The sequence below is a fragment of the Danio rerio genome, chromosome 12, assembly GCF_052040795.2.
Source record: "Danio rerio strain M-AB ecotype USA chromosome 12, GRCz13ab, whole genome shotgun sequence".
Lineage (NCBI taxonomy): Eukaryota > Metazoa > Chordata > Actinopteri > Cypriniformes > Danionidae > Danio > Danio rerio.
In genome coordinates this window covers 20,674,268-20,700,658 of record NC_141032.1, presented here as the reverse complement: position 1 = coordinate 20,700,658, position 26,391 = coordinate 20,674,268, and the positions used below count along the sequence as shown (strand labels likewise).

At 32.8% G+C, this 26,391-nt stretch overlaps 2 protein-coding genes across 9 annotated transcripts in view; both read left to right on the top strand.

Moving 5' to 3' along the window:
• The first annotated feature begins 5,697 nt into the window (after positions 1 to 5,697).
• atpaf2 (ATP synthase mitochondrial F1 complex assembly factor 2) lies at positions 5,698 to 9,586 on the top strand. The gene is given in 8 exon segments (NM_001082821.1): positions 5,698 to 6,077; positions 6,157 to 6,201; positions 6,313 to 6,461; positions 8,404 to 8,501; positions 8,591 to 8,671; positions 8,767 to 8,879; positions 8,970 to 9,085; positions 9,167 to 9,586. Coding segments are annotated over 8 exon segments (876 nt in total). The 5' UTR covers positions 5,698 to 5,941; the 3' UTR covers positions 9,305 to 9,586.
• A 2,019-nt stretch (positions 9,587 to 11,605) lies between these two features.
• tom1l2b (target of myb1 like 2 membrane trafficking protein b) overlaps positions 11,606 to 26,391 on the top strand; it is a 32,137-nt gene continuing 17,351 nt past the window's right edge. For 2 of the 8 annotated variants that reach the window (XR_015503502.1, XR_015503503.1), the window contains exons 1-9: positions 11,606 to 11,679; positions 12,225 to 12,309; positions 12,892 to 12,970; positions 13,049 to 13,198; positions 16,752 to 16,886; positions 17,049 to 17,213; positions 21,684 to 21,800; positions 22,095 to 22,228; positions 23,534 to 23,589. Coding sequence is in view for 4 of the 8 variants with exons in the window: in XM_087275170.1 (XP_087131296.1) it covers positions 11,628 to 11,679; positions 12,225 to 12,309; positions 12,892 to 12,970; positions 13,049 to 13,198; positions 16,752 to 16,886; positions 17,046 to 17,213; positions 21,684 to 21,800; positions 22,095 to 22,228; positions 23,534 to 23,582 (969 nt within the window). In the remaining 4 variants the exon portion in view is untranslated. 8 annotated transcript variants of the gene reach the window in all.

Below are 26,391 nucleotides of genomic sequence, written 5' to 3'. Positions count from 1 at the left end.
TAAACAGTTATGATTGTTGTTTTAATTGTTGGGCAACTGACAGCTTTAAACCCAAAATGACCGGTGTGGTAGATGAAGAAGACCTGGAGTCAGATATTAATTCAAAAAAAGTTTACAGAAGATAGTTTGCAGTTTCATCAGCTTCATACACTTGTACAGAGTTCATAGGCCACTCTGCTTACAATCTCAAATCAATAGAATGATACAGTACTCTAGCATAACGTCACTACAGCTGTGTCATACATATATGTGTTTTACCTGATTGGTTAAAGCGTAGATAAACTTACAACCTCTCCAAATGAGTGCGTACTATTCCGAACAATATCTCCAATGATTACTTGAATCATAAGAAGCAAACAAAGGTCAGACATAACAGGAAGATATTTCTGTGATCAGGATGACCAAAGGTAATTTTCAGCTCCTCTTCTAGTGAGATGGGTCTGGCTGCAGACCTGGTGCAGTGCAATCTGGGTTCAATCCAATGCTTTTTAATGGGCTCACCTAAACCCACCCCTAATCCTATCCGTCACAGTGACGTCACTAGCTCCATTTGAATGCTTTTTGTCTGACATTGCATCGCTGAGTGATGCAGTCTCAGCTTGCATCATAAAGGCTGCATCCAGATACTATTGCTTCTAGTGTCCTCCGAGGAAGAACACATACATACACAAAGGAAACCTATCTACATCAAGGTTGTCTTGCTCTCTAGCAATCATCTTATCAGAATGGTACAATAAACACCTTTCCACTGGCAGCTAACTAGTACATACAATCACCAGCCACTTTAATAGGTACACATGTCCAACTGCTTGTTAACGCAACCTTTAATTAGCCAATCACATACTGTAACAGTAACTCAATGCATTTAGGCATGTAGGCATGGTCAAGACGATCTGCTGCAGTTCAAACTGAACATCAGAATTGTGAAGAAAGATGATTTAAATGACATTGAATGTGGTATGGTTGTTGGTGCCAGATGGGCTGGTCAGAGTATTTTAGAAACTGCTGATCTACTGGGATTTTCACACACAACCATCTCTAGGGTTTACAGAGAATGGTCCAAAAAGAGAAAATATCTAGTGAGCGGCAGTTCTGTGAGCGCAAATGCCTTGTTGATGCCAGAGGTCAAAGGAGAATGGCCAGAGTGGTTCCAGCTGATAGGAAGGCAAAAGTGACTCAAAAAAACACTTGTTACAACCAAGGTATGCAGAAGAGCATCTTTAAACTCACAACAAGTCGAACCTTGAAGTTGGTGGACAACAGCAGCAGATGACTACACCATGTGCCACTCCTGTCAGGTAAGAACAGGAAAATAATGGTGCAGTTAGAAGATTGGACAATAGAAGATTGGAAAAACATTGCATGGCCTGATGAGTCTTGATTTCTGTAGCAACATTCGGATGTCAGAATTTGCCATTACAGCATTAAAGCATGAATGCATCCTACCTTGTATCAACGGTTCAGGCAGGTGGTGGTGGTGTTATGGTGTGGGGGACATTTTCTTGGCACACTTTGAGCATTGACCATCAGTACCAAATAAGCATCGTTTCAACACCACAGCCTACCTGAGGACTGTTGCTGACCATGCCCATCCCTTTATGATCACAGTGTACCCATCTACTGATGGCTACTTCCAGCAGGATTACATCACATGTCATAAAGCTCGAATCATTTCAGATTGGTTTCTTGAACTTGAAAATGAGTTCACTGTACTCAATTGGACTCCACAGTCCCGATATCTCAATCCAATAAAGCATCTTTGGGATGTGCTGGAATGGGAGATTCTCATCATATATGTGCAGCTGACAAATCTGTAGCAACTGCGTGATGCTATCATGTCAATATGGACCAAAATCTCTGAGGAATATTTCCAGCACCTTGCTGAATCTATACAACAATTGATTCTGAATGCAGTTCTGAATGCAAAAGTGTGTCCAACCCGGTACTAGTAAGGTGTGCCTAATACAGTGGCAGTAAAAAGTAATAAAGTAAAATCAGAATCTTAAAGGGTTCCCATTTCTTCATAATGATCATTCATTTAAATGCATTATTTAAACATTTAAGCACTGTCCAGCATTAGGCTGTTAGTAACTGGCTCACATTGGGGTTTTTTGTGTGACAATATGGAGGAAGATATTGTGCTGAGGGAAAATACATTGATGTAATGATGAACTATGAATGTAGAATTGTAAGGGTGCTGACTCTCTTGGGAAAAGTTTGATGGCATTTCCTTTTTCCTTATGTTCATTCACTCATTCATTCATTTTCTGTCAGCTTAGTACCTTTATTAATCAGGGGCCACCACAGCGAAATGAACTGTCAACTTATCCAGCGTATGTTTTATGCAGCAAATGCCCTTTCAGCTGCAACCCATCACTGGAAAACACCCATACACTCCTGCATTTACACACATACACTACGGCCAATTTAGCTTATTCAATTTATCTAGAGCGCATGTTTTTGGACTGTGAGGGAAACCAAAGCACCCGGAGGAAACCCACGGCAACACGGGAAGAACTTGCAAACTCCACACAGAAATGCCAACTGACCCAGCCGGGGCTCGAACCAGTGAGCTTCTTGATGTGAGGTGATTGTGCTACCCACTGCACCACCGTGCCGCATTTCTTATGTTCATATATTGTAATGAAGTAGAGATTTGTGCACAATGGTTATGGGGAATTAGCTCTGTTTATATATTATACATTTATGTACAAATGCTGCATATTGATCATTGTTTTGTTTTCTGCATTAACATATCTAGACATTTGGACAGTTGACAAAATTGATTTTTAATACATGAATAATTCTAAAGAGTATAATTTATGTGAAATTTTCATTATTTGTAGCTGTAAATATTTTCTGTCACTTTTGATCAGATGTATCAAGTAAGTAAGAGTATTTATTTCTTTGAAAATAAAATAATTGTAATGGAAACATTTGGAATATAGTGTGCCATTTTTATTGATTTAGTGTTTGATGTTGAGCTACTGTATAACTATGTGGGACTACAGTATGTCATCAATTATCAACATTAACAATGAAAACTAATGTTAATAAGTCAGCAAATTCAAGCTGAGCTTTATGCAATGCTTTCACTGTAATGCGCACACCTTTTTTATTTTTATTGTAAATATGCACAAACTTAGTACAAGAACATACGTCTCACAACAATTATGAACGGATAAAACAAAAAATAAAAATGAGAGAAATTATATACAATCAAAGTACAAACAGATGACAGAGGTAAAAAAAATAATATATATATATATATATATATATATATATATATATATATATATATATATATATTATTTAATCAAATAAAATTTACATAATTCTTCGTATGTTTTTTAGCTTTTAAGGGATTAAGCAGACAAGAAAATGAATGAATGAATGTTTCTAACGTGTAGTACCATATTGTTTTAATGCGCACACCTAACACAACCTATAACCCTCACAGTGACGTCACTAGCTCTATTGAGTGCATTGTGTCTGAGACTGCATGTCTGAAACTACGTGTCTAAACGGGCATATCCAAGACTGTATCCAGATACTATTGGGGAAATAATTGATTCGACTTTTGTTCAAGTTTCAGATGTTTACTGTGTTCTCTTCCACAATAAACAGAAAGTAAATTTCCCCCCAAAAAACCAAGTGGTGCTCGCTGCAGAGCCATTTGAGGAGAGCTGAGCTCCAGCAAGGGGGAGCTTAAGCTTGAGCTCCACCTTTTTTGCACTTCTTCTACGAGTGATGTCACTGGGGGTAGGGTTAGGGGTGGGGTTGGTGTACGCATTAAAACAGCTTACAGGAGGAGGAGCGACAGCTCATGCTCCCCCTCGCTGGAGCTCAGCTCTCCTCAAATGGCTCTGCAGCGAGCACCCTCTCCAAAACCCTCATTCATTAATTTTCTTTTTGGCTTAGTCCCTTTATTAATCTGGGGTCGCCACAGCTGAATGAAACGCCAACTCATCCAGCATATGTTTCACGCAATGGATGCCCTTCCAGCTGCAACCAATCAATGGGAAACATCTATACACACTCATTTACACACATACACCTGGGACAATTTTAGCTTACCCAATTCACTTTTCCCAATTTGGTCTTGTGGGGGAAACCGGAGCATCCAGAGGAAACCCACGCGAACAAGGGGAGGAGAACATGCAAACTCCACACAAAACTTTCAACTCACAACACATGAACTAAACATACAGTAGGTCTATGTATATTGTAATGTGTTGTAGGCTACATGTATAGACTACTCTATAGATAAACTATAGACTTATGTTTCAATTTATGTCTCTCATTTATTCATATTTTGTTGAAATCTGTGATATTTCAAAAGAAAAATATAATCCTTTTTAGATTCTTTAGTCTATTTCACTAATATATAGGCCAATATATATATATATATATATATATATATATATATATATATATATATATATATATATATATATATATATATATATATATATATATTCATTGTGGAATTAGTTAATGTTGATAATGAAATGTTTTTATCATGCTGAAGAACAGAGGACAATCAAACAAATCAGAAACACAACCAAAAGAGGGCGCTATGCTGTTCCTTAGATCAGTTCACCCTACTGCTGCCCCATCAACTCATGTGTGTCCCTGGAGGGTTTTTGTATACTTGAAATTAATGATTTTTATTTTATGTATTATTTTTCTTTTTATTTGATTTATTTATTTCTCTCTCTTTCTCTAGAATATATAAAATAAATTAAATAAGAAGAACAAACTGATAATAAACATAAGGATTTTAAAACAAGATATTATTTAATTCTTTTTGCATTTGTCTTGTACACAGTAGATACATAACTAGGTAATAACTAAGTGTAATGTAAATGTCTGCTCCATAAATTGTGTAATTTTTTCCATGTTTTAACAAACCAACAAATTAATGAAAGAAAGAAAGAAAAAAAACATATAAGATAGAGATAATAAAACTGAAGCAAAAGAAAGGTGAATAAACCAGTTTATAGTAGCAACATATAAATATTCACTAATATATTCATTTAAATATTCAAAAAAATGTTTTTAAGAATAACATTTTTAACAAATAGTTTAAGTTATTTAAAGCTATGTTCATTTTTAATATTTAGAGCAGGACTTTCCCGCCCAACTTTTAGATGCCACAAACATTTTAATATCATTGGCCCCACATTAAAACATAAACATTTTTGTTAAAAAAATTAAGGAAGTTACCTGAAGTTAATGATTTGAAACAAATTTAACAACTGAATATTTTTATTATTATATTATTTTTTGTTTTATTTTATTTTGATATATAATTTATTATTTTATTTTATTTAATTAAAATATAATAATGTATTGTATGCTATTAAATATTTAATAATCGTTTAATTATTATGCTGTTTTATCAATTTGTTTCTGTTTCTTTTTTATTTTGTATTATAATGTGTGCTTATTATTTAAAAACTATATAGAATTATTTTAATCTTTTTAATTATTCAATTGCTATTTTTAATTAATAAAATCAAAATATTTTAATAGGTATATCACTCTCTTTTGTCCCTGGTAACCCATTCTGAAAGTTTGGCGCTAAATGAATGTTCGAAATGTTGGACTTTTCTCATAGATATTTATATAGCTATGGACTTTTATTATGAATTATCCTCTATGGTTTTTCCTGTTTAGGTCATCGTCAGTCCACTTTACGGCACGCTGTTTTCATTTTGCTGCATGCCTTTAAATACCTTCTAGTGTATTTGCTTGAATAATTGAGTTTATCTCAGATATACTCATTTCTTGTAATTTATACGATTAAAACATGAAAAATGCTTTGTCAAATTTGATATAACACCAGATCCGGCTTTTTAACCTTGACTGAATGGCTTATCACGCCTAAACTGTGGCGTCAATACAAATACAAATTTACACACATAACGTTTAAAACATGCTACGAAATATATGTCGGTATCACACAAAGTTTGGCCAGGCAATTATTTGGCCGTTTTCATTTTCTTACGTGAAGCATGTTCCCAGTTTATCAACACAGCTACAAAAGGCTAAATATAGCAGTGCTACAGCAGGTAAGATATAAAAAGAAAAAATAACTTAAAATGATAAACAAATATATTAATATCTTTGTACTTGCATTGTGTTTTGCAGAGAGGAAAAAGTTCTACGAGACTGTATCTATAACTCAAGGTGAAGGTGAGCATCATTCAGTACTGATGGCCATAGCAGCACCTTAAAAGAAACATGTTTTCAATGAAGAAGATCGAGGGTTTGCTCATATGAAAACACAGATTTTCTTGTTTATAGGTGGCTTGTTTGAAATAAACCTTGATAAGAGAAAGCTGAAGACCCCAAGTGGAAAACTATTCACAGTTCCCAATGAAGCTCTTGCCATTGCTGTTGCAAATGAGTGGGACGTTCAAAAGGACACATTGAAGTTTTACACTATGCACTTGGTAGGATATTATTATTAATTTATATTATATTATTATTATTATACTATATTTTGGTTTCCCAAGTACTACTAGTATATTTGAAAGTTGTATTCTACAACTGTCTACAGAGTACATTCAAATGTATCTATAATACATACATAGTAGCATGGAACACATATTTTTATACACTCTTCAGAACTGAAACTTACAGTATTACAAGTCTACAAGAGTAGTACCTTTATTATTATTACCCAAAATCTGTACTTTTTTAGGTGTTTTTTCTTTTTAATTTTCTGCTGCAGACGATTCCATTCAAGAACCCCCTAAAAAGTACAGATTTAAGGTTTAAATAAAACTGAAAGCTTAGTTTTTTTTTTATTCTATTTTAATCATTTAAAAATTCTATTCAGTTAAAGCGGTAGTTCAGCCAAAAATTATAATTTGGTCAACAACAATACTCTGGGACTTTCTTTCATCTTTGGAACACAGATTAAGATATTTTGGATGGAATCTGAGAGCTCACTTACCCTTCATATAGACAGCAATGTACTTTTGTGCACACTTAAAGCAAAAATACTTACTTCATTCAGCGGTTTATCACCTCATTAGTAGGCCCACACGGAATATGCGTGTACAGAAATCTGCAGATTTCCGCAGATCTTTAGCCCATCATTCGGTGTATTTACTGTATTCACTTGTTTAATTGTGTGTGAATTTATATTTATTTCGTTTTTTTTTATTAATTTCACTAATATTATTGTGTTATAATAATAGTACTATTAAAATGTTCATATGATTTATTAACAATACAGTTAGTAATGTAATATTGTCTTTTTGTAGGTATATGATGTATTGCTTTCTTTACCAAATAGGTGGATGCAATTGGATTTGCACTGTAAACATTAAATAAAAGTAAAAAAAAATGTGTTGTTTTTTATTTAATATATTAATGTTTGTAGTTATGATACTCCTAAAATCAATCTCTGCAGAAATTGCAAAAAATGTCTGCATATTGTGTCTTTTCCTATTCATTCATCTATGTTTCCATCCACTTATTTTTATGGTAATTTTGCAATATGCGCATAGAAAACCGGTTGATGAAAACGCCAAGATGCACATTTCATTTTGAAAAAGCTTAATGTGACTTTTCATTTTCATAAGGTTCCTTTTACAGCATCAATGTTTTACACTATCGATGCATTGATGACAAAACATTCAGTTAAATACAGCACAAGCATTCATTTAGTTGTTCAACCATAAAACAAGATGAAAGATTGTGTAACCGCTAGCGCCATCAGGATCAGCAGGCGAGCGCAGAAACTCCTATACTGGGGTGAAATTAATTGTTATGTTTTAAAGATATGACGGGGGAATATAATTTAACGCAGTGCTTTTTGTCTGAGACTCATATATCTATATCTATCAGGCAGTGAAGGTCACTGATTAAAAAACAAACAAAAAAACTGACCTCAAACATGGCAACTTTATAATGGAAAGACGGAGGCCCTGTTAGGCTGAAATTAAAAGATTGTGTGCATATACCCCATTCTAAATAGTTATCGGTTATTGTTGTCGGTCAAAAATTCCAAATCGGTTCCACCCTATTAATAACATAATTTTCATTTTGGGGTGAACTGACCTTTTATGTAGTTAAAGATATTTGCATTTGCTCCTAGTTTTTTTTTTTTTTTCTCGTTTTTTTTTATATGTTATTATTTGCATGTGTCTTTTTTCTTCACCTGGTTGTCATATTAGATGAGAATTGGTTCTCTTAATTGATTTACCTGGTTAAATAAAGATATTTATTATTAAATACTAATGGATAATGCATCTAAAACATTGTCACAAGTACATATAAAATCAGTGTGTGTATATTCTGATAGTACATTCATTCCCAGTATTCCCAACATTCATAATGTTAAGTGAATAGCAGAATCTAATAGACTGATTTCTGTCCCTACAGACCACCCTTTGTAACACTGCTCTTGATAATCCAACACAAAGGACAAAAGAACAGATGATCTCTGCCGCTCTGAAGTTTTTGGAAACAGACACTATCTGGTATGCTTACTGATTAGGTATAGTATTTCCTTTATGCATCAGCTGATGGTTTTAAGGTTTCATTACATCAATTGTACCTCGCTTTGCAGTTACAGAGTAGAAGAACCTCCAGGCCTTGTGGAACTTCAGACAAATGAATGGGACCCTGTGATGAACTGGATTGAACAAAGGTAAAATTGACAGATTTTTGGTCAGAGTTTTGATTGTGTACTAATTACAAAAAGTTACAATTTACTGGTATATAAGAACGTACTGTTGTTTTTAGGTACAATGTAGTCATTGGCTCGTCCTCCAATATAATGGGCCCTCAAATCCCAGAAGAGACTAAAGAGACATTTCATCAGCACCTTAATTCCTTCAACTTCTGGTCTCTGACAGGTACGTTGGTTCTTTGTATCTCATGTAAATGAGCTTGTTTACAATAGACTTTGTGTAAATCTTATGTGAATGTGCTTGATTTTTCCTCAGGGCTTGAGTTTGTGATCAATCAGCTGAAGTCGCTGGTTTTGTCCTTTGCGCTGATTGACAGACACCTAAATGTGGAAGAAGCGGTTCTGTTGTCCAGACTTGAGGAAGAATACCAGGTATTTTGATTAAATTACTTTTAAGATTGAGACCATATTGTTCCTGTGGTAATAATTACTATACATTGTGTTCTGTCTTAGATTCGGAGCTGGGGAAATGTGGAGTGGGTCCATGATTATGACATGTATGAGCTGAGAGCGCGAACGGCGGCTGGTGCATTGTTTGTGCATCTGTCATCTGAAAAAACATCTGTGAAGAAAAAAATCTTACAAGACTGATAATGCCAAAAATAGACTGTGTGGGTCTGAAACTTTGGGAATTGTTATCTGTTTTTGTTTTTACAGTGACACTAGTTATCTAACCAGTAGTTATGTTTTGAGAAATAATACAGATTTCTAAGGTCATGATATGTATTTATAGTGTCAACAGCTATCACATGGAAACACTGTAAATGCTAAAACCCAGTATTTCAAACTCAATTTCAAAGATGTAAATGTTTAAACTGTATGTTGGGGAAAAGAAAGAAACATTTTAATAAATTACAAAGTACAAACATCTAATTGTGTCTACGACTTTTTTCCTACACAGTTACAAAATGAAATAGTCCTCCCAAAAATAGAGTGACCAGGCATTTCTTTTTATTCCGGAGATAGTACTAGATTTCTGCTCCATTTTTAGTTTTCCAATTAAAAAAAAAGATAAAAATTGTGCCTCATTTAACATTTCCGAAAATGGTTAATTGCTGAGCACTAGTAAAGTTGTCTGTCACATGAAAAATAACATAAATCAATTGCAGCCAAACATGTCAGTTTATTTCACAATTCTGTATTGAAGAATGTGTAGTTAGTCAAGACAGGGCCTGTGCTGTCAGGCTAGTTCTGGTGTCTGTGATTTACTATAGTTAAAGCAATTTAAAAACCTGAATGAACAAATAATCTCAAATAAACCTCAATTAATCTGTAAAACATTTTTTAAATAAACTGATGCCTCACCCATTACATTTAACTTACAAAAGTAAGTCAGAATGTATTCAAAACACATTAGCTAGCAGGGACAAGATTCATACAGTTCCCATTCAGCATTCCACTCTGAGAAATCTGGTAAAACTGGCCACAAGTAATACAAAAAAAAAAAAAAAAAAGTAAATTGTATTCCACCTCAGGCCATTAGATTTATAGCTTTGTTTTCTTCAGTACAAAAATTTTCAGCTAAAACCGGTGATTTATAACAAGCAAGTTAATAGTTACAAACACTGATCGTCAAAAAAAAAAAAAAAATATATATATATATATATGTATATATATATATATATATATATGTATGTATATATGCAGTATGTATGCAAAACCAGTGTTGGAGAAATTTACTTTAGAAAGTAATGCGTTACAATATTGAGTAATGAATAAAAAGTAACTAGTTGTGTTACTTTTTATGTTAATACGTTACATTACATTTAAGCAATTTTTGCGTTACTTTTTATTACCTGGCTGAGGCTTGATCTCTTTCAGAACATGTTTGTTTCTTTCTTACAGCTACATTTACCTCTAAAAATGTTCACATAAAAATATTTTTAATTAACTTTATCACACAGAGCTCTATTCACTTTATCAAATTAAATAAGTGTAGTTAACTCAAAATTTCAGTTAGTTATTTTTACTCATTTGAAGAGTTTTGAACTTATTGTTGAAGGTAATAAGTTAATTAAATACTTCAACTTAGAGTAAGTTCACAGTACTCATACGGATTTGTTTTTTTTCTAATATAATTTTTTATATATGTTTTTTTACTTAAATGCTTTGTTGCAATCGGTTTCCTCAAACGGTTTGAGTTGACTTAACTTATTGAGTTTTACAGTACTCAGTTGGTTTGAGTCTTTTAGTCAAATGGATTAAGTTCACAGTACTCATTTGGCTTAGTTTTTTAACTCAAATGGTTTGTAGTAAGGAGGCGCAATGTTTATGAAAAAAGGGGGGGTTAAAGAGCTATTTAAATGAATTAAAAAGTTTCTCAAATGTTCTTACTTTTTTAGTAATGCCTTACTTTACTCGTTATTAAGAAAAGTAATATTATTACGTAACTCACGCTACATGTGCATTACCCCCAATATGGGCTAAACTAAATTGATGCCTGTGGCTCCTGATTAAACTTTGAGGTTTTATAAAGTGGTGTTATAACTACAAAACTACAAAGGACCAAAAAAAATCCTTAAAATCTTTAATACCCAGCTAAAAAACACATCTTGAATGGTTTGAGAATGAGTAAAACCAGACATTTTCATTTTGGCCGAACTCTCCCTTTAAGATCAAAGTCACATTAAAACATCGGTTGACCTAAGTGCATAGTCTGAATCACAATCTAATCCATAACGTAAACACCGTATGTGCCATAAAATATCAAACGTACCTGTGATAATCAAGCAAAGTCACGTAAACGGAATCACTACTGTCCCTTTAATTAGCTGGCGTGTCATTCCAATGACATACTGTGTGTTCGGCTAATACCTGCGCTGTCCTGAATTAAGCGACCAATGAGGATCGTCCGGGGGCGGGACTTTTGTGTTTACCGTCTCATTGAGTGTTAGTCGATGGGTATGTTGACAAGATGGAGTTCTTGCTGGGAAACCCATATAGTACTCCGGTGGGACACTGCATTGGTATGTTTATCAGATATTAAATCATACATCAAAATTGTGCTGTTGCAAGTAAGCTCCTGCAGAAATGTATTTTGTTGAGGCCACTTCAAAGCAAAGCTCAACATGGATAGCCAGTCAGTTAGCTGGCTAACGGCTAATGCTCATTCATGCTAACTGCTCTAACAGATAACTCTCAATGTGTTTTTTAACAAAGCAAATGGCTAAATTATTCAACGCGATTCTAGCTAGGTAAAAAAAGCTGAGTTTAAGAAAGATGAAGAACTACTCTTAATTAGCAGCTGGAATTAGCCTGCTAGCAAGTGTACACTGCGATTATTTCTCACACCCAGTTTCATAGCTAAAGCCTGAAGTAATCTGTGTAAATGATTCATACTGTTGTTATAAATGGCCAGTCTGTATAGGGAAAATGACTGCAAGCAATGGAGGAGAACCAGCATCACGTATTAGACAGGAGTTTGCAGTTCAGTGCGATGTCATCAGTGCCGATGTCACTCCAGATTCTGCTGGGCAGTAACCTTATCAGTTTACCTTTTGCTCTTCCCTAGAAAGGGCCACAGATGGCTCCCTGCAAAGTGAAGACTGGACTTTGAATATGGAAATATGTGACATAATCAATGAAACAGAAGATGGGTAAGACATGAAAGATTCATGGTTTATATCATTTAACAGGCTGATCAAAAATTAAATTTTATTCAATAAAGTTCTGGCTGTTGGGTCAAAGACAAGACGTCATTCATATTGGTGCTTACATAAAATAATAATCATTTAAAAAGTGCATGCATATGTTGCAATTTTTTGTTGTTGTTGTTTAAACAACCATTCTGTGTATTTTGTTAGACAAACCAGAACTTTTTGTAGCACAACATATTTTCTTGTTGTTCAAAAAAAAATGTTTACAGGGTTTATGCGGTCATGAAAAACCTGGAAAAGTTATGGCATTTTGACATGGCATTTTCCAGGCCTGGAAAAGTTTTGGAAAAACAGAAAAACCCACAGAATTTTGCAAAAGTCATGGAAAACATATCTGTATTTTTGAATATAGGTTAGTTGTCTATGCTGTCCTTAGCCAATCATATACTCTCACATTATTAGTGGGGTGTAAGCATTATCTAAATTAATTTTAGATTTAAATCCCGGCATTGAAACTTACTAATGACTTGCTTTTTCAGCGGCATGGATAAGCTTTTTGTAACTTGTTCATCTGATTAATAGGCCTAAGGATGCAATGAGAGCTGTGAAGAAGAGGCTTAATGGGAATAAAAACTACAGGGAGGTGATGCTTACATTGACGGTGAGGAACATACAATGGAAACTTGTTCTTACAAACTTTGGATCATTTATAGATTGTCTTGTTTATTTTGATTTTCAGGTTCTTGAGACATGTGTAAAGAACTGTGGCTATCGTTTCCACATGCTTGTCACCACCCGAGACTTTATTGATGGCGTGTTGGTGAAAATCATATCTCCCAAAAATAACCCACCCGCGATTGTTCAGGACAAAGTACTTGCTTTGATACAGGTAAAGATCTGGATTTTGTTTACATTTTAAAATCGTTATTTTAAGTGAAGGGTTTAGTTCCATTCCAGAAGGAAAATGTCCTGAGCATTTACTAAATTATAATTTTCTTTCTTTCTTCCTTCCTTCCTTCCTTCCTTCCGTCCTTCCGTCCTTCCTTCCTTCCTTCCTTCCTTCCTTCCTTCCTTCCTTCCTTCCTTCCTCCCTCCCTCCCTCAAGAAATTAAGGTTTTGGAGTAAACATTCAAAGATTTTTTTCTTCATATAGTGGACTCCTATGGTGCTCAGTAATAATAATATATGGTGTCAGTAATAATAATATTAATAATAATGTATGGTGCTCAGTAATAATAATATATGGTGTCAATAATAATAATAATAATAATGTATGGTGCTCAATCATAATAATAATAATAATAATATATAGTGCTCAGTAATAATAATATATGGTGTTCAGTAATAATAATAATAATAATAATAATAATAATAATAATAATAATAATAATAATAATGTATGGTGCTCAATAATAATAATAATAATAATAATAATAATAATAATATATGGTGCTCAGTAATAATAATATATTGTGCTCAGTAATAATAAAAATAATAATAGTAATAATAATAATAATAATAATGTATGGTTCTCAATAATAATAATAATAATAATAATATATGGTGCTCAGTAATAATAATATATGGTGTCAGTAATAATAATAATAATAATAATAATAATAATGTATGGTGCTCAGTAATAATAATATATGGTGTCAGTAATAATAATAATAATAATAATAAAAATAATAATAATAATGTATGGTGCTTAATAATAAGAATAATAATAAAAATAATAATAATAATATATGGTGCTCAGTAATAATAATAATAATAATAACAATAATAAATATAATAATAATATTTTGTTTTCAGTAATAATAAAAATATATAGTGTTCAGTTATAATAATAATATATGGTGCTCACTATTAATAATAATATATGGTGTTCAGTAATAGTAATGATATATGGTGCTCAGTAATAATATATGGTAATAATAATAATATAATAATAATAATAATATATTTTTTTATTTGAAGAGCAGTTTTCTTAAATAAAATGCAACTCGAGAAGTGTTTCACAAGCATACGCAAATATTAAAACCAGCATCAACCTCAGGTACTCGAATATAGAAATGGATATAAGCAAATACAGAAAGCAAAATAAAAAGAAAGCAACTACAAGCAATTATTAAGAACAAAAATAGACCACAAATTAATCGGCAGTAGTGTGAAATTCCAAACTGAAGTTTCAATGCTTTTTTTTAGGACTCTACGCTATTTCAGCTAGTAAGTTGGCATCTTACCCAGGAAAACCATTGGTGATTTTCTTTAAAAAAGTTACGATAAAACAGACCGCATATATCCTTCCTGCTCAGCATTGAAACTTCAGTTTGGAAGTTAAAACCACTGAGCACCATACACGTTTTCTGTATGGAAAACAATCCTGGAATGCTTTTCTTAAAGAAAAAAAAAACATCAATTAAAATCTTGGATGTCAAGGGAGGTGAGTAAATTACCAGGACATGTTTTTTTCTGGAGGTGAACTAATCTCGAAGTATGATATATGAAGGAATGTTGATGCCTTGTGGTTTAAGCACAATATGAGTCAATGAAATGTATAACATGAACATTTAGAAAAGAGAAAGAACCATTGATGGAGAAAGAAGAGGTGCACTATGGGGATGAAGGTTACCTGATGCTTGGTAGTCAAGGAGATCTGGCTAATTCATTGGCACTGAAGTTGTGCTCATTACAATCTAGTAGATCAGGTTACCATGTTTGGCTTAAGTGACCAAAGGTAACTTCAGTTTGATTGGTCTTGCATTTTAACTTGTTGCCAGAAATGTGTTTGAATTTAAATATTGTTTTGGCCAAAGAGAACTGGGTTTTGCTTTGCATTTGTGTTTGACATTCAAACGACTTTAAGTCAGTCGATTTTAATGTTTAATGCTTAATTTTAATGCTTAGAAGTTTGAGACGGGATCCCTTTAAATATAAGTGATTGAATAAATTAAATACTCATTCAGCAGGGAAATGTTAAATGGAGAGTTCGCCCATCGTTTACTAACTCTTCACTTCTTTTAAACATTTTTCCTTCTGTTAAACACAAAAGAAAATATTTAAAATGTTGGAAACCTGTTAACATTGACTTTCATAGTAGGAGAAACAAATACCATGGAAGCCAGTGGCTACAGGTTTCCAACATTCTGCAGTATATCTTCAAGTTCAACAGAACAAAACTACTCAAACTGGTTTGGATCAAGTCAAGGAAGAGTAAACAATGACAGAATTTTCATTTTTTGATGAACTCCACTTTAAAGTTGTTAAAAAAAAAAAAAAATAAATAAATATATATATATATAAATATATATATATATATATATATATATATATATATATATATATATATATATATATATATATATATATATATATATATATATATATATATATATATATATATATATATATATATATATATATATATATATATATATATATATATATAATTATGTTCTTTTGAATTTTAATTAATGAATCCTGAAAAAACATTTTTATTTTACAAAATTACTAAAGGACCCTAACTGTTTTTAGCTTTTAACATATTAAATTAAATTCATGTTCATTTATAAAGCGCTTTTACACTGTAGATTGTGTCAATGCATATTGTCATATATTAAGGAAGGCTGAAGGTGACACTGAAGAATTTATTTTATATATTTTAAATTAGGGCTGCGCGATTTGGGGAAATATCTTATCGCAAATATTTATTTATTTATTTTTGACATATTGCTATTACTATTTGATTTGCGTTTTAATTTTGTAGTAAAGCTTCAGCTCAATAATCTGCAGTAAGTCGTGGCAACAATTATGCGACAGCTCTTAAAAAATGACCTGTTCTTGTTTAGTGTTTGTGACTTATTCCCATATTACCAATGCTGTTTTTCTTTGATATTAATATTAATGTTTCTGAAACAGCAGACACCATTATGCCACTCGTTTGTTTTCTCTGTTTTTCTTTATTTTTTGACATTCCGCATGGGGGTTTGGTTGCACAATTCTGATTGGGCAGAACGAAAGTATGCTCACTCAATTGTCTAGTAAGAAACTGTCAACTACTCTGTAGGTAATGCATTTGAGTTTAAGCGTACTACTCGACTTCTAAAAGTGCGTTCTATACAGAATGAAAGTGAGAAGTATGAATGGAACTCGGACATACTACACAGCCCTATATACTTTGCATTGTTATTTTTAATATTTAATAATGTTTTATAATATTACTGTTTCACTTGATCAAATATTATTTACAATAACAAACAAAAGCCCCAAACGTTTACTGTGATATTAACAAGGTATTAAAAGTTCAAATCAAGAAAATCTGAGCAGGTGAACTTCCATTCCTACAAATCTTTTAAAGTTTACTGCAGTTACCAGAGCATGTTTTAAATGGCAAGTTTATTTTTAAATAATCATGCATTTGTATGTATTCTGTATTTCAGGCATGGGCAGATGCCTTCAGGAGTAGTCCAGATTTGACAGGAGTAGTCCACGTCTATGAAGAAATGAAAAGGAAGGGTATAGAGTTTCCTCGGTCTGAATTGGAGACCCTGTCACCCATTCACACACCACAGCGTGTAAGTTTTGACGTCAAGTATGTTACGGTTTGTTTGTCACCATAGTATTAGCAGCTCCATCTGAAATATTACATCCCTTATCATGTACTTATCTTTATCTCTTTACCTTTCCAGTTTATCTCTGTATTTATGCTTATTGTCCTGCTCTGTTTATAATAGCAGCAAACAGCTCCAGAGATGGACCAGCAGAAATACAGCGCCCCAGTCCAGCCCAAGCCACAGCCTCACCCTGCTTCCGCTCCACCCTTCACTGCTCCTGTGGCCCACACTTCCCCACAGATGCCCAATTTGCACATCGCAGGGCCCATCAATCCTTCTCCTGAACAGGTATTGAAGCAAAGACCTTTTTTTAACTGTCTGGATCATAATTGTTTTCTAGGTGTGTATCAGTTCACAATTAAGTGGAGATAAAAATGAAATTTTATTTTCTTATTTATTGACTTTTTCAGAAAAGATGTAATCTTTACTGTTCAAAATGTGATAGAATCTTAATTGTGTGGGAGTAGAAAAGTGTTCTACAAGGCAACAGAGAACAGCAGGGAATTTTAGCATGAATAAAAATCACAACTAAAATTTCTGAAGCTTACAGTAGTCGAAATCAACTAAACAGTGAACAGATCCTTGTTTATGATCGACTTCAGCACATTCCGTACACGCCACAGGATATCAATAGTCTCTCACGGGTCATCACTGGTCTCTCGTTCTGCTCTAGTGGTCTAAATCCATTACTTTTTCAGTCTGTTTCACAGTTTACACTGTCTTGCTTTTTATCCATTACTTTTTTCTAGAGATTTTTGTTTAATTCAGAAGTCTGGACTAGGGATGCTTAAAATAATCGATTAACCGTTAACCGAAAGGGTGTGTTTGTAACCGATTAATGCTATCAGTTAAACGTTTAAAAATATTATTTTATATGTTTTTAGTTTGACTGCATAAGGGGCCGATTGAATGCGCCTTTGCGTTAAGAGGGGCATCTTTTGCACGAGGCTCATCCCAGAGCAGCAGTTTGGATTGTCAAGACAACTATAGAGAACTTTTAAAGAGCTTGGTTTCCGCTATACATTCATTCTTCCATGGCGGGGACCAAAGTCCATCCCGCCACGGCTACATTACCCATTCAAAACATCAGTTATTGTTGTTGTTGTTTTTAATAGCGGATTATAATCGCATCAAAACGTATTAAAAGGTAAGTGAAATATAACAGCGCAAACTTTTCTGTAACCGTATAGTGCTGTGCGCTATTGTTTAATCCTTTGGGGTTACGTGCTGACTGACTGACAGGTGTGCGATGCGTGAGGCCAGCAAACACGATGAAGCTTTCAGTTAAGATGAACACAGTTTCTATAGTTATACTTTATTTATAGATAAAGGTATATGGCTCTGCATAAAATCACTCTTTTTTGCTGGAGTTTATAGCCGTTTCGCTTTACTTCAGGACGCATTTACACCGCTCTGAAGGTCTAATCGCTGTTTTAAGTTATCCAGAGCTGTATGAATGTATAAATTTTGAATTTCATAATATTATTAAAAATTACAATTTTATCAACATATACAGCAACACTTTTGCACAATCGATACCCAGCTGATTCAGTCGTTTCATAAGAGGACCGCGCTTCTTCTCTTCTTTTTTCCTTGTCAACATAAAGGCAGTGAGGTGCGCTACACATTATTGGAATGGAAAAGCACGTTAGCTGTGGTCGGCCACTTGTTCAACTGCAAGACATACTTAACTTGCGGGACGATAACGTATAACCCGTGGCTACAGAAACATTTGCCAAAGAAGCAAAATGGAAGAAGAATATTGCCTGAAACAGACGTGCTGATGCCAAAAAAATCGCTGATGTTGACCTGGATCTGCGTAATAAACGCAACAAATAGGCTTTACCTTTTATTTTACAGCTTATTAAGCATGTATGCACATTAATGCAATATCATATTTAAACAACAAAACTGTTTACAAAAAGTCAACATATGCGCGCGTTGTTGTCTTTTCATCATGCAGCGCGCACTTGAACCGTGATGAAGAGAAAAATAACCATCAAGACATAATCTTTGAAATAATAATTTCTATTAAAAATGTAAAAGGTTTTGTAATTATAATAATACAAGTGGGGCATTAAATAAATGCATATTTTCCATGGAGCAAGCAATTTGAGGAAGTCAGCTATTTTTATTTGACGGAAGAAAAAAATATGATTGGAAAAAAACAGTCTATGCCGGTTATTAAAAAGAATCAGTCAGTGTTTTCGATTTGCAATATAAATTAATTATTTAAGTGGAAAATAATTTAGGGCAGTCCTATTTATTTTATTCATTTTATTTAGTTTATTCTGTTCTTCTGTGTGTGAAAATGCTCTGTTGTTATGTTCTGTTATTAATATGCTAGCATATAAAATAAATCAGTATTTTATGCAATATTTAATGTGTCAGACACAAAATAGACACGTCAATTTGTTTAATATAAAATTAATAGTAATCTGACCGGTTAACCGTTAGTAACCGATTAATGAGTGGCGGTTGTCGGTTGGCAAAATTAACCGAACTGAGCATCCCTAGTCTGGACTAATTGTATTCAGCTTCAATTGACTGCTTTACCTTTTGTACTGTGTTATTGGCTCATTGTCCTGCATGAAAGTTGCTGGATGATTGGGCAATGGAAACAGTTTGGGGAAAGAGGTTCTGGTAAACATTTGCATTTATTCTGTCATGAATCTGTATGAGACCAAACTCCTGCTGATGATAACAACACCAAACCATTTCCCTCTTATACACTTTGGGTTCAGTCTCACTAGTTTGATGATGAATGTTTTCCATTGAAGCCAAACACATAAACCTGCTTTAAATCACCAAAGTGAACTCTAGAGCACTTTTCTGTCCACACTAGGTATAGGCCGGTATAAGATTCTGACGGTATGATAACCTTGGATAATAATATCATGGTATCACGGTATTGTAATTACTGGTCTAAAATATATTCTTTTTAAATGTCTGAGTAAAAAACAAAAACTTTTTTTGCCATTTTAACACAATATATTTTATTTTTTGAAAGATTTATAGTATTTTAGAGCAGTAAACGCGTCAGGCTAAATAATTCAAATAAATCATTTACTTCTGCTGTCTTCATTTGTTTAAAAAAACTGTCTTTACCATTTAAAACGGCATCTTTGGATATTTTTTCTGCTGAAGATACTGTTGTTCTAAAAAAAAAAAAATAAAAAAAAAATAAAATAAAAAATCTTACACATACTTTAGGAACGGTATTACAGAACTCTTTGGCAGTTTTAAAACCTTGACTTTTCCAAACTGTGGTATACCTTGAAAGTGGTTATTGTCCCATGCCTAGTCCACACAACATGCTTTTCAGCAAAGGTTTATTTATAAAGTTCATTTGCAGAGATGGCTCTCAGTTTCTCTTATATACAGAAATATAGAATAATCTCTTTGGCCTTCATCTGGATAACCTACTGTTTCAGTCACCTTTTTGCAATGTCAATAAAATAATGGAAAGTTAAGCAGCCAGTTAAATAGGGTCCGATTAAAAAAGGAAAAAAAACAAAAACATAATTTGTTTGTCAGGTAATTAAGATCCTAGATCAATGCCAACAACTCCAATATACTGTATATAAGAGTTAATTGAAAAAAAATGTAAAGGTTGTTTATTTTGTGCTTCAGATTGTATGCAAGTCAGGATAGGTTGTGTTAACTTCAAAAAGGATCAAGCAGTGACTTCAAAATTGTGAAATTATAAGTTCTCTTGTATTATAGGATTAATTTCGGCCATCACTGTAGATCACAATAATACTAAAATTATTGCATAGTGACAATATACATGATGTATGGTTCGGCCAAATGTAATGCCAAAATTATCATTATCAAATAATTGTCAATTTAATGAACAGTCCTTTGTGCTGTTTTAGAAGTAGGGCTGGGAGGTATGTTCAATTTTATTTCACGGTAACGATTTTTTTATGATATAGTTTTTTATAAAGGTAGTTATTTTAGAAAATGTACAAAAGGGTTTTATATAATAAATAAGATTAAATATTTAAGAAAATGACCTTGTAAATATAGCAAACAAAATACGGCTTTAGACGAACAACAAATTCCACTGAGTTTTTTTGTGGACAGACCTTATGATTATAAATAAGGTGACATCTTCTCACAGATATAAAATATATCTATAAGTAAGTAGATCTATATATCTATAAGTATATCTGATATAGATAAGTAACAGAAAATGAAAACTTAAAAATAAAAAATATAAATATGTATACAGTTTAGGGAAATATCAAATATCAAAATTTTTCCTTCAAAAATATAAAATATAAGCAATCGCCGACTTGGCAACCCTGCCAGTTTCCCATGGAGCGTCTTTCTCAACCCCAAGCATGCTTTATGTGAGTTGGCCATGCCTACTCATTTACATTTCATGGTGTACATGGGGGAAAAAAAAAATATTGTGTATATATATATATATATATATATATATATATATATATATATATATATATATATATATATATATATATATATATATATATATATATATATATATATATATATATATATATATATATATATATATATATATATATATATATATATATACACCATATAACAATATATACCGTCATACTGCCCAGGTATGTTTTGAAAGAAAAAAAAAAAACAGGCATTGTTTCTATATTGTTTTGTGAGGTCATTCTCACATATTTAAACAAAAAATGAAAAGACATTTTGCAACACCCTTGTTGTTTTCATAGGTTACATGATAAATAATATCATATCATTACTTAGATTTGCAAGCTGCGCAGTGAGCTGGACATCGTACGTGGGAACACTAAGGTGATGTCAGAGATGTTGACAGAGATGGTTCCTGGTCAAGAGGATCCTTCCGATCATGAGCTTTTGCAGGTTTCTCAATCAGATTTCTTTTTTTAAATATATATATATATATATATATATATATATATATATATATATATATATATATATATATATATATATATATATATATATATGTCTATGTATGTATGTATGTATGTATGTATGTATGTATGTATGTATGTATATGTGTATATGTATATGTGTATTGGTAGTATACCAATATACATATAACATTGGTAGTATCTTGAAAGAGCTGCAGAAGGCCACTAGAGGGAGTATGTTAACTATTTGTGTTCTACATTTTGCCTGTTTTGTTGAAAGGAGCTGAACAGGACGTGCAGAGCTATGCAGCAGAGGATAGTTGAGCTCATCTCACGCGTTTCCAATGAGGAAGTCACAGAGGAGCTCCTGCATGTCAACGATGACCTCAACAACATCTTCCTGCGATATGAGAGGTGTGATTGAGCACAATGGCTTTATCTTTTCTTTTTGATTTTGCAACATTTTTGAATGAAATGTAGGAGGTTTTGGTACTTTCTCAGAAGGTCCAAAGATCCCAAAAGGTCATAAAGTCATGAATTCATATCCATTAAATGGTTTATATAGATCTTTTTGAACTTTATGGTTTTTGTTGTCCATATTTTGAAACAATTGTGAGAAAAAAAAGTTATTTAATCGTAAAGAGCCGCACATATATTTGATACTCGAGTTTCTAAGACCTATATAATATCAAGCTGATCAATTCTTTGTTTAAAAACCTGTTATATATGATTTGATAAAAGGTAACTGATAATAACTAAGTGAAATACTGCCTGAAATATTCTTTGTTGTGAAAATGTCAAGGGCACAATAATTTTTTTCTCAATAAAATTAACTTGTTGGGAGCAAAAAGTTACAAACAAAATAAATATCATGAAAAAATTGTACATGACAAACATTTGTTTGTTTGCTAGGTGGTTTAAAAAACATGTCAGTTCCAGAAAATTAGTTTTTTTCTCCAAATGTTCAAAAGCTCAGGTTTTACAAGGTTAAAATATATATATATTTTTTGCTTTCTATGTCCTTTCTGGAAAAAAATCTTAACCTTTTTATTAAAATCTTTTAAAGTCAGTTTACCAGAAGGGCTTTAGTAGTTTTCTTAGGAGTTAAAACAGACTTAATAAAAAGTGAAAAAATAAGTCCTCTCCTATGAACAATGTTTATTGACGTAAAAGAAGAACTTTAAATGGCTCCAGAGTAGGCCACCGGTACTAGAGGGCTGGTTAAGGACAGTCAAGAAAATCAGTGGGACGGAAAAAGTAATATCAGAATGTGTTTGATGACCAATGGAAACCTTTAACAGAAGAACTGGGTGAGATGTGGAGGAGAGGTTTATAAACTGTAAGATAATGTATATAAAATCTAATTTAAAAACCATTTATTATTATTATTATTTTTAAAGTCATTTGAAGCCATCTGAAGCTGTTCTAATGTGATGTTGTTTCTTAATCGTTCCTATATTGTAAAATGCTATGTGCTACTAAATTATGTACAAGTCAAAACTTTATGTATCTGCGCACAAAGTATGTGTTGGATGATGGGTTAATAAATCGCATATATACTGTGTGTAAATAACATATAATTTTTATTTATTATTATTCTTTAAACTTCAGATACACATTTTAGAATTCCTGAGATTTATATTACACTCTGTTTAATAGCATTAAATGTCCCTTTTAATTATCTGTATTGATTCTGATTGCTCGCTTTTCTGTTTTTAGATATGAGAGGTTCCGTTCCGGCCGAACTGCCCAAGGCGTAAACAATGGGGTGGGTTGTGTCTTCTTTAAGGTTTATATTAATCATTTTAATCTGTGTGTTGGCATCACTTCGTCATCAATGTGTGTGTTTTATTTATTTTTCTTTTTTTACCAAACGTGTAAGGTAAAAGGTTCATGCCAACAGCAAAGCTCAGAGTCACTCATGTAATTCCTCTTCCCCTCATTGCTTGCTTTTTGCTCTGAGAATGTTTGAAACATTTTGCGTTGTGATGCAACCACTTCCATGGTGTGTGGTTCTCAACAGAAAAAGATACGACTGCATGTTGGTGTTATTTATTGTGTGGTTTTGGTCTGTTTTGTGATTTTTGTTTTTCTTATTTTTATTTTTGTTATTGCTAGCTGAGGGAGGCAAGTATAAAAATCATCAAATCTCATTATTAATTTGACATTCAGATGGTGAAGAATGTCATTATTGGCTGGTATCGTGTTCTTGTGTTGGATGTGGCATGTTTTGACTGTAATCCTCCATTAGCATGTAGAACGCTTGTCCCACAGTCTGTGATCGTCGCTTGCTTTCCCATCCATTTAAATGTCCATCTACATGCCCTATTATTAGTTCCTCTACCTGATGTTTTAAACAATGTAGTCTTCATGGGGATTTAGGAATGCTTTTTATGTAATGGACAATGCTTAAGACAGTACAATAATTTTCTGCTATTTTAGTAGGTTCAAGGAATGCATGAAAGAAATACACTACCGTTCAAATGTGTGTAGTAATGTTTTTTGAAGCAAATGAATACTTTTATTCAGCCAGGAAGCATTACGTTTATGAACACTTTACATTGACATAAAAGACTTTTATATTATTACAGTAATGTTTAAATGTATCTGAAAACAATTTAAAACTGAGTTCTTCGGGAAATCAGGATCTCTAATGGATCATGTAGCACTGATGGCTGAATAAATGATTGCTAGAAATTCAGCTTTGATGTCTCATAAATAACTAACATTTTAAATTATGCTAAAATAGAAGTATAATATTCCACAAAACTAATCTATATTTATTTCAGCAACATTAAAAAGACTACATGCATTTTAATGGTAATGCATTTCTGGCTTGAAATGTTGAATTTTCTCGTGGTATCAAGTAGCAAAATATAGTGCTATTTATCACATAATGTAAATTATGGCATCTTACTTTATTATCTAACAGTGAGGGGGGCAGAAACCTAACAGCATGTTTCAAAAGAAGGACATAAACATCCACACACACTAAGCAATAATACCATCACTCTTGCCCAACACACCCAGGGTTACAATAAGCATTCCTGGTTGTCACTTCAACCTTTTCATTAATTCTTAGTTGCAGATTTGGGGCTTGTTTCAGTAAGGAGGTTCAACCAACTCAGAGTTTAAACTTGAGCTCTAAGTTGACTTACCGTTTTAGTTTTTGGGTTCAGAACAGCTGATCTGAGTTAGGTCAATGAAGTCTGAGTAGACTACTTCAGAGTTAAGTGAGCACACCGCGACTACAAAAAAGCATTATCAATGGAGCGCAAATATTATGAGTCACCATGGCAACATCTGTAAAAAGAGAGCATTTTTTTTCTCTAGCTGAACTTGATGTGCTCATGCAAAGTTATAGATAATGTGATCATATAAGCAACCCCACTGCATTGGCAGAACAGAGACAGTTAGCGTGGGAAAACATAGCTGCTAAAGTTTAAGTAAATATTTAAGTATAATAAAAAAATGAGTAATGTAATGTGTGACTTTATAGACTTTTCACTTGAAAAAGTGGGGAATTGGCTGTAATTTTTAAGTTATTTTAGGTGTAATTGCATTAATTGACTAAAAATAAAAATAAAATAGGCTACTGCATAGTTTCTACAACTAATTTGACAAAAGAAGTATGCATTTATATAATAATACATTTTATTTGTGATGCGCTTAAACTAAAAGCGCTACAAGGCTAACAATACAAGGCAAACAGAACAGCACAACAATAAAAATTGCAATAAAACAATAAGAATATGAACCATGATATATTATAAAAAGTTAACAAATTGATCATCCGAAGTTAAAAACAATGCTAAATGTTCAGTGGAAATGTTTAATTTAAGGTTCTCACTTTTACACTCGTTGATCAGTTTTAGATAAAAATATTTAAAAGTGCACTTGTGTATCTGCCTTTTTTATTGATCAGTGGTAGAGGTTGATATGACATTAAGAATGTAAGCAGTACTAAAAAATAGTTTTTAGGACTAGTATTAACCCCAATTAATCTATTTACAGAACATGTCCCTGTTGAAGGTCAGTGACTTTAAACTTATTAATTAATTTTTGCATTAATATCAAAGCTAAAACGTAAAACTATGGTATTGAATCTCATTGTAATGTTCCCAAAAAAGGACAAGCCATTATCGTAACCTTGTTCTATGTGTGATAATGTAGACAATGAATGACTAAGGCTAAGATGAGAAATACTGCTTCCTCTTTAAAAAAGGGGAGGAGACCAACATAAACTTAGAGGCTAAAACCTCTAAAAAAAAAAGTTGCCTCTCTTTTAGAAACCGACATGACTTACCCTGCTTTCTAGAGTTTGACAAACCTGCCATTTTGGAATGGAAAACCCAGAATTTTTCTCATTTTAGGGTTAGCATACTCTGTTTTCACTTAACCTTCTTGCTGAAACAGGGCCTTGATCTCCTAAAAGAGTTGGTGAAACTGGTGAAAGCAGTGTTTGTGCTACTGTACATCCCAACCATTTGAAAAGAGCCTGAAAGAGGTAAAGTTTCCTCTCTTTCAGAACAGGCTTGACTTAACCTGCTGTCTAGAGTTTGACAAATCTGCCATTT